This window comes from Bufo gargarizans, chromosome 6 (assembly GCF_014858855.1).
Source record: "Bufo gargarizans isolate SCDJY-AF-19 chromosome 6, ASM1485885v1, whole genome shotgun sequence".
Classification (NCBI taxonomy): domain Eukaryota; kingdom Metazoa; phylum Chordata; class Amphibia; order Anura; family Bufonidae; genus Bufo; species Bufo gargarizans.
In genome coordinates, this window is record NC_058085.1 from 34,958,614 (window position 1) to 34,968,624 (window position 10,011).

General features: G+C 47.5%; 1 protein-coding gene across 1 annotated transcript in view; it reads right to left on the reverse strand.

Annotated features, from left to right (window-relative positions):
* The window catches only part of LOC122941939 (oocyte zinc finger protein XlCOF6-like), a 52,382-nt gene extending 47,815 nt beyond the window's left edge, over window positions 1-4,567 (reverse strand). Inside the window, exon 1 of the mRNA XM_044299437.1 lies at window positions 4,042-4,567. Coding sequence (XP_044155372.1) covers window positions 4,042-4,567 — 526 coding nt within the window. The remainder of the gene's footprint in view (window positions 1-4,041) is intronic.
* Between the last annotated feature and the right edge of the window lie 5,444 nt (window positions 4,568-10,011).

Here is a 10,011-nt window from a genome sequence, read left to right on the forward strand (position 1 = left end):
CTGCTTAATGACGTGCACTGGAACACCATGCCTGGATGCCTCTGAGGCTGCCCCTATCTAAAAGGAATGCCCAGAATATTGCTCGGGGTTGAGACCCCTGTTGGCTGGGAGGATGCGGAAATGTTTAATGAAGTGTGCGGAACTGAGTGGACCTCCTAAGAAAGGCAACAGGGGACTGTCCGGGGAGGAATGACCGAGAGCAGCTAGCAGCTGGTCCAGAACTCTGACTGGACACCAGGCATTCTGTGAAGGGAAGTACTTGACCTTCACGCTTTGGCCAGGTTGCAGTGTCTTCAAATGCTCCAAACGTAGTGAAAATAAGGTGGGGTGACGAACCAGCTGTCTCCTGGCAAGAGCGTTGCCCTGCAGCCTAGTAACCATGAACTTTCCGGGCCTTAGAAACCCGTAGAAAGCTAAGTAGATAGCAGCCTTCAAAACCAGGCTTGGCAGTACACTGAAAGGTGCCTGCGACAGTCCACGATCAAGATCCCGGAAAATGCCTGCCGTAATGGGAAGGCGGGTAAGTCTAGGCCCTGACTGCAGCTTCTGGATTCCCCTGAGTATGGCCTTAACCGGATGCACTGAATAGAGAGATGGTCTGTCGGGGTCCCGAAGTGACATGTGATGTTGCACCACCGCTAAATACAACTTGATGGTACTATGTGAAAGACCCAGGTTGGTGTGGCAATACAATACAAATGACAGTATGTATTTGATGTTGTCCGTATCTAGTCTCTGGTACCTCTCCTGAAATTCTAGGAACCTGAGCCAGGCTGAGGTGAAAGCCCTCCTTGTGTTCTCAGATAACAGCTTCTCAATGATGTGGCAGGCGGTGGCCCAGTGAGAGGTCAGTCCAGAATCAGTAGAGCAATTCGGCGAGAGAAAAAAAAAAAGAGAAGGGAGAGGCACTCATAGGGTGGTGGGTAGCGGTTGTGTAGTTTAGCGAAGTGGTTGAAGTGTGCTCACCTTTTGGTGTTGTGCGGGTTGGAGCACAACGTCCGTGGAGGCAGGTACACGTGGAGAGAAGTTGGGTGGTCGGTGCTGCCAATACCCGTTCGGTCCCTTAGGGTGGAGTTGCCAAGGACTCCTAGGAACTGTGAAGGAAGAAATTGCTGGTTTGTGTGCGGATGCACACAGTAGGGTATTTGTTTGGCGCACAAAAGACAACCTCAGTCAGTGGATTTTTGGTGAAATAGCTGTTTTTATTTATTGAACAATAAAAACTGCTATTTCACCAAAAATCCACTGACTGAGGTCGTCTTTTGTGCGCCAAACAAATACCCTACTGTGTGCATTCGCACAAGAATCAGTAGAGAGAAAGGTGGCACCGGAGTGGCTGTAACGTCTGCCTCTGGATGCTGTTGGAAAAATAAAAATTAAATAGTTGGAAATTAAATCGTGACAGTGCATCCGCAGCAGTGTTTCCACTCCCGGGGATAAACAAATAGGCTATATTGAAACTATGCTGCAGAGACAACCATACCAGCCTCCTCAGAAAGGACATAATGACTAGGGACTTGGATCTGCCTTTAGTGACGATATTGGAGGTTGCCTGATTATCAGTGAGAAACGTTACTGTTTCACCCAACCACAAGTGTCCCCAAACTGCGGCCGCAGCCACGATAGGGTAAATTTCGAAAAGGGAAGAGATCCTCGCAAATTCTGGAATCTACAAAACCTCTTACGACCAGGGGGCTGCTAGCCAGTGGGGGCCAAAAATGGCTGCGTAGCCCCTCGAGGCTGCAGCATTGGTAACCACACGAGGTGAATCCGCCAAAGCCTGCGGGATAAACATGGACTCACCGTTCCACCGATTGAAAAACTCCTCCCACATCACAAGGTCCGCTCGTGCGCATGGGTCCAGATGAACCAAGGATTCCGCATCAGGAACCAAAGGCAGCACCGCAAGCAACCTGGAGATGAAGGACCTAAACTGTGTAAAGTAATTTACACTGATGAGGACAGTATACTACTACAGAGGGATCTGGATAGATTGGAGGCTTGGGCAGATAAGCGGCAGATGAGGTTTAACACTGACAAATGTAAAGTTATGCACATGGGAAGGAATAATGCAAGTCACATGTACATACTAAATGGTAAAACACTCGGTAACACTGACATGGAAAAGGATCTAGGAATTTTAATAAACAGCAAACTAAGCTGCAAAAACCAGTGTCAGGCAGCTGCTGCCAAGGCCAATAAGATAATGGGTTGCATCAGAAGGGGCATAGATTCACGTGATAAGAACATAGTCCTACCACTTTACAAATTGCTAGTCAGACCACACATGGAGTACTGTGTACAGTTCTGGGCTCCTGTAAACAAGGCAGACATAGCAGAGTTGGAGAAGGTCCAGAGGAGGGCATCTAAAGTAATAACTGGAATGGATGGACTACAGTACCCTGAAAGATTATAAAAATTAGGGTAATTCAGTTAAGAAAAAAGACGACTGAGGGGAGATCTAATTAATATGTATAAATATATCAGGGGTCATTACAGAGATCTATCCCATCAGCTATTTATCCCCAGGACTGTGACTGTGACGAGGGGACATCCTCTGCGTCTGGAGGAAAGAAGGTTTGTACACAAACATAGAAGAGGATTCTTTACGGTAAGAGCAGTGAGACTATGGAACTCTCTGCCTGAGGAGGTGGTGATGGTGAGTACAATAAAGGAATTCAAGAGGGGCCTGGATGTATTTCTGGAGTGTAATAATATTACAGGCTATAGCTACTAGAGAGGGGTCGTTGATCCAGGGAGTTATTCTGATTGCCTGATTGGAGTCGGGAAGGAATTTTTTATTCCCCTAAAGTGGGGAAAATTGGCTTCTACCTCATAGGTTTTTTTTTTTTTGCCTTCCTCTGGATCAACTTGCAGGAAAACAGGCCGAACTGGATGGACAAATGTCTTTTTTCGGCCTTATGTACTATGCCCTGCAGTATAATATGCATGGCAAAAATTAAGCATGCCAAGCAAAGATTGCAGCTCCCTCCTGGTGGCAGAGCCGGCCCAGCACATGGCTCGTCTGGCGAGCCTGATCCTGTCCAATTTATCCTGGGGTAAACTGGCCTGCATGCACAGTGAGTCCAACCGTACACCCAAAAACAGGACAGCAGTATCCAGACCCTCAATCTTTTGGGCCGCAACGGAGACATTCATTTTGGCGAAAACAGCCAGCAGTGACAGCAGATTCACAGTGGGCCGAGCTGGATTCTCAACCAGAAGAAATTCATCCAGGTAGTGGATTACTGACTGGCAGCCCACCACGTTGGTGAGAATCCAATTCAAGACCCAGGCAAACCTGTCAAACAGCCAAGGGCTACTCTTAGAACCGAAAGTAAGCTTTGTGGCAAAGTAATACCCGTCTCTCCACTTGACACCGTGCCACTGCCAAAAAGAAGGCCTGATTGGGAGAAACTTAAAAGCCTTGGAAATGTCCGCTTTGGACAACCAGACGCCCCTGCCTGCCTGATGACTGTCTTAATCGCTTGATCCACAGAGGAATATTTAAGCGAAAACTCCTCCGACGGGATCAGGGAATTCAGACTAGGCACACTGGATGAATGAGGCGCAGACAAATCATAAATTAAGCGGCGTTTATTGGAAAATTTACCTCTAACCAGTCCAACAGGGCTCACCCTCCAAATTCGGAAATGGGGGCAACAAAGGGGCCAATAAGAAAACCCTTCTCCAGCTCCTGAGCCAGCAATTCGTCAACGACGTCCGGATCCAGGGAGGACGACAGCAGATTCCTGCACTCAAAAGAGGAAGTGGGCAAGGCAATGAACCCGTGTGGAACCCTAGGGTGAACCCCTGGACCAGGAAGTCACGGAAAGACGGGGACGGGTGACCTACCAGACAGTGACTCATGAACCCCACGTCGACCATACCTAGTCGCGCTGAATTTCCCTGCCGCAAGGTACAAGCCGATTTGAGGTGGGCCCGAAATCACAGAGCAAGATATGCATTGCCCAAAGTTACAGGCAGTATGATTGAAGTTGTTGCATATCTGGGCCTTGCCCAAAAAATGAATGGGCCTACCCAATTTATCCAGCTGCACCGCCTGCTTAGGACTCGGGACAGAGGCTGTAGCCGATCTGGAAGAACCCGGTATGGACGGGATCTCGGCAGAGGGACACCAAGTGGTGGCATGGGAGGAGGACTGGCAGATGGCACACGCCGGCGCCCTCAAACCTGCAAAATGACGGCAGAACAGCTCCATGTCCACGCCGCCCCAGTTGATGACAATTCGGAACTGAGCAAGGGTGGCCACTGCCTTAGCTGAAAAAGACCTTTGGTAGTTGTAAAACTCCCAGCCACCATACCTGTGACCCAACTCCACCACCCGGTACAGATACAAGTCCAACTCCTCCCTCCTATTGGGCTCCACCGAACAAACCACGTCTCTGTACACGCTGAACGCCAACATGAACTCGGACAGGGACAGCTCCTTTGCTTTAAGGATCACCCAAACGTCCCCACAGGCAAAGGCCTTGTTCTTGGTCATGTACTGCGATGCCAACAGCAAGGAAGTGAGGTTCACATCTTTCCTCCCCACGGACTCCATACGCTGTTGCAAATCCTGGAGAGAGGAGTTAAGGGAATTCCACACTGTATGGATTTGCGTAAGGGAAGTGGCCACAGTTTGCAGAGAGACCAGTTCGACTCTGGAGGCCGCAGCACCATCCGCAACTGGGACGGGAAACAATAATCGAAACGGTGCGGGCAGTCGCCGAAAAACGAAATCCTGTGATGCCGCAATTCAGCCGTCAGATGGGGGATGGTCCATGCTCGTAGGGACGGAGTACTGCCATGTTCGGAGTCCCTGGGAGGGGAAGGCGGAACAGGAGACCAACTCATCAAAATCTGAAGCACGAGACAGCCTGTGAATGTGAATGAGAGAAGCGGAGAATGTAACAAGCGGAAAAGCCAACATGCTCTAACCCACCACCAAACACCCGACAAACCAGAGAACACAAAGACTGTGAACAACGTAATGGTAAGACACAGACATGGGGCAGAATGAGGCCCATGATGGGTGTAGGCTAACTAACCGAGACGTGACCGAGGCCTTGAACGAACAGGCATGTCACACTGAGGTCTCGGCGTGCAAGGCTACGTGTGTAAGAGGGGGCAAACGTAAGGTACCCATAAAATTACACCATATGCATGTGGTGGCACTTGAGATGCTGCGGGTAAATGACTAGGAGCAGAACAAAGTCCGTCTGATGTGAAGAGTGGCAAGACAACGTGTGACATATGACATATGAGCGGGGAACTCAAGGACAATGGTGACCAATCAACCTAACAACACTCAGACTTCCCACTACTCCAGTCAGGGTAGAGACTATGTGTATGCAATGCGGCTGCCAACCACATGCTTGGTGGAAAACCACTAATCATCCCCCGCAGCACCAATACCTATGATCTAGTGTATGTGAAGTAGCAAGGTGTAACGCACTGCGACGTGCGAACGTAAAGAACCAAAAAAATACAAGGATAGCCTCGACAGAGTTCCATGCACCTGAAAACAAATAGGCAGCACAAATTCCCACGGGGAACAGCGGATTCACACGCACACTCAGACCTGCGATAAATGAAAACGTCAATGTGAATGCACAAACATCCCCCGTATACTGTCCTCTGTAGTGTATATATACACAGTATACTGTCCTCTTCCGTGTTAATTACTTTACACAGTTTAGCGTCATCTGCAAAAATTTATATTTTACTGTGCAAGCCTTCTACAAGATCATTAATAAGTATATTGAAGAGAATAGGGCCCAATACTGACCCCTGAGGTACTCCCCTGAGTGTGTACCATTAATAACCACACATAACTTTCACACTAGCGTCGCTGGATTCCAGCAGGCAGTTCTGTCGCCGGCAATCTGTATGCATTAATGCGGATCCGTCTCACAAATGTATTGCAATGCCAGATCCGTCTCTCTGGTTGTCATCCGGAAAAACGGATCCGGTATTTATCTTTTTCACATTTTTAAAGGATCCGTTTTTCCAGAACACAGGGCCAGATCTGGCATTAATGCATTTCAATGTAAAATAATGACGGATCCGGCATTCTGGCAAGTGTTCCGGAATTTTGGATGGAGAAAATACCGTAGCATACTGCGGTATTTTCTACTACCAAAAACCGTACAGTGACTGAACTGAAGACATCCTGATGCATACTGAATGGATTGCTCTCTATTCAGAATGCGTTTTTTTTTCCGGTATAGAGCCCCTAGGACGGAACTCAATACCGGAAAAGAAAAACTCTCGTGTGAAAGTAGCCTTACCTTCTCATAGCAACTGATAAAATTAGTTTGATATACCCAGGAGGAGCAGAGGCCTATTCCTGGGCCTGCACCACTCCTCCTACACAGCCCAGCAGAGGGATGTCTGACCTCATCCTGCTTGCTGCTGCAGAGCACCAGCAGCTGAGATTAAATGTGTAGCGGGGAGTGGAATGCTCCCTGCTTCACCATTACAAACAATTGTGTCCTATGGATGCAGAGACAGCTGAAAGTCGGACACTACCGCAATCTGGGACTGTTCTGCCAGATCTGGAACGGTTGGGAGGTACGTAGATCTCTACGTATCTCTTATACAACTTTATCATAAAATGAATTTTTTATTCAATGTAATGCTTAATGTAGTAGGAATTCTAAAAATGTCAGGTCTGGAGACCTTCACAAGGCCCCCAGATATCACAATAGTCACTTGGTGATTGCAGGACGGGCTGACCTGGACACAGATGAGGCCCCTTCCCTCTGTTCAGATGCCATGGTCAACAATTAACCTTGGCTTCTGAGAGATTATACAGCCAGGATCAGAGTTATTTCTGATTCCGAGCACTGCTGTAACACAGCCCGCACACTCAGTTTATAGAGTGGGCTTGGTTACGTTGGGGTGCACATAGGGATTAAAACATGTATTTCCTCTCACATGGACAGAAGGTGAACACCCTTACGTAGGAACAACCCTAAGGCCTTATTCACATGTCACTGATTCACGTACGTGTGCTGTCCATGTTCTCCACGAGTATCACACGTACCCATTCATTTTAATGTGTGTATTCACTTATCTGTGTTTTAGCATGGTCCGTGTTTTGCCTCATAGCATGCCTTATTTTCATCCTTGTTTATGGATCCATGACGCCCATTTTAGTCTATGGGTCTTTGTAAAAAAAAAAAATTAAAAACACTGACAGTATCCATGTTTGGCCTGTGTTTCACAGACCACTTCTAGACCCATGTGTTCTTACAGGAACAGCCACTGCTGTTCTGCTTGCCTAGCCTGGCAGCCCTGACCTGTCTCCTGCTGTCTTCTCTGTTCCACCACACAGGCTGTGGTCAACTTGCCTCCTCTGGCCATAGGAGGCACGGGTCAGTGTGTACACGCACCCTAATATTCACCAGCCAATGGCTGACAACCTTGGGATACTTAAGGCACCTATCTAAATATTTGATGATACCCAGGAGCACCATCAAATCTATCATAACCAAATGGAAAGAACATGGCACAACAGCAAACCTACCAAGAGACGACCGCCCACCAAAACTCACGGATCGGGCAAGGAGGGCATTAATCAGAGAGGCAGCACCGAGACCTAAGGTAACCCTGGAGGAGCTGCAGAGACTGGAGTATCTGTACATAGGACGACAATAAGCCGTACACTCCATAGAGTTGGGCTTTATGGCAGAGTGGCCAGAAGAAAGCCATTACTTTCAGCAAAAACAAAAAGGCATGTTGTGAGTTTGCGAAAAGGCATGTGGGAGACTCCCAAAATGTATTAAGGAAGGTGCTCTGGTCTGATGAGACTAAAATTGAACTTTTCGGCCATCAAAAAAGACTCTATGTCTGGCTCAAACCCAACACATCACATCACCCAAAGAACACCATCCCCACAGTGAGATATGGTGGTGGCAGCATCATGTTGTGGGGATGTTTTTTAGCAGCCGGGAAATTGGTCAGAGTTGAGAGAAAGATGGATGGTGCTAAATACAGGGATATTCTTGAGCAGAACCTGTACCACTCTGTGTGTGATTTGAGGCTAGGACGGAGGTTCACCTTCCCCCAAACACACTGCTACAGCAACACTTGAGTGGTTTAAGGGGAAATATGCAATTGTGTTGAAATGGTCTAGTCAAAGTCCAGATCTCAATCCAATAGAAAATCTGTGGTCAGACTTAAAGATTTCTGTTCACAAGCGCAGACCATCCAACTTGAAGGAGTTGGAGCAGTTTTGCAAGGAGGAATGGGCAAAAATCCCAGTGGCAAGATGTGGCAAGCTCATAGAGACTTATCCAAAGAGAATTGGAGCTATGATTGCCGCAACAGGTGGCTCTACAAAGGATTGACTTTAGGGGGGTGAATAGTTCTGCACATTGACTTTTTCTGTTATTGTGTCCTATTTGTTGTTTGCTTCACAATAAAAAAAAAAAAAAAAAAAAACATGTTTAAAGTTGTGGCCATAGTTCTGTAAAATAAATGATGCAAATCCTAATAAAGTATAGATGTTGTGTTCTTGCTTTTTCTATGGATTGGAATGAGTCGAATAGTTTGTCAAGGCTGTTCCTATACGTGTGAGGTCAAAGCATGTCCAGTACAAATCTGGTTGATCACATCATAAATCTAGAGTTAACACTCAATAAAAGTGTAGATGTTTCGTCCCCTATTATTTTATGGATTGGAAGCAGAGCTGAACAGTTTGTGAAGGCAGATAAATGTCTAGGACTCAGACACAAACTTCCAAACACTTCAGATCATAGGATTTAGAAGCACAGATTTTAATGGCGCAAGGTTTAAAGATTGGTTTAAACCCGTACTCAGTGCACTTAACTGCTCATTTGCATATGGATTATACATACTTTTCCTCCAGAATTAAGCAATAGATCATTAAGTAAAATGGCATCATTACATTCAGCTGAGCTAGGCCTACAAGGCATTTATCAGTGAATTTCATGGTGACAGATCCCTTTAAGGGATTGCCCAAACCAGGCTGCCATATGAGTTGCTAGGAGATAAATGTATGCAGTAACTTTATATCTTTAAATGTTTTCATTTGGGGTTGACATAAAATAAGCAATATAGGCATTGACCTATAACATTTTTAGTTCACAGCATTTCTTTCCAACACAATAGGGACAAATAAAGTACCGTGGGGGCGTGGCTTGGCCGTCCGGCAAGATGGACGTGTAGGTGAAGAGCTCCGCTGCCCAGACGCCACAAACGAGCCTCACAAGCACAGTGCCCGGGTCCCATGGGGAAAACGTTACCTGCCAGAAGAGTCAGAGGAAGCCCCGCACCCCATCTGAAGACCCAGGACATTGCGATCTTCCTGGATCGGCGCGCTGCTGTTCCTGCTGCTCAGGGAGTCGTGAGGCGCAAAACGGGGGCCATTGCAGAGGAGGGAGGAGGTGAGCCTTGCCTGCCACAGCGCGCTTCCAGCAGCGCCATCGAGACTGTGATTGGTTCGTCTCTGTCTCCGCTAGCAGAGGAGTTTACACTTAGGCCACTGGAGCAGAGGGGGACATTGGGAGCGGTGAGTCGGCTGCACGAGGCTGTTCATACCCCCACCATGCCGCCCAAAATGGCGCCGAAGCGCATTAACCCCTCGGCCACCCCAACACAGCGCAGGAGGGACTGGGCTGATAGCTCTGAGGATCCTGCCCAGAATCAGGGTAAGGAGAAGAATGGGGGAGAAGATATGCCCTGGGATTCGCAGTCTGATATTATTGATGAGATGGATGATGGTGCTCTGCAATTGTCACAGGCTTCTGCCTCCCTAAGGCAGTCGCTGCAACATCTCCCTACTAAAGAGGACTTTAAAAATTTAATAGCAGAAGTCAGGGACACGTTTAAAGCTGAAATATCATCCCTGCGCCAAGATTTCCAACAAGTTACAGCTAGGGTAGATTCCCTGGAAACTGAGCACGATACTACGCGCAAATACATTGCTCATCTCCAATCTACTGTTGCGCAGTGCACTCAAGTGGTTCGAGACAATAC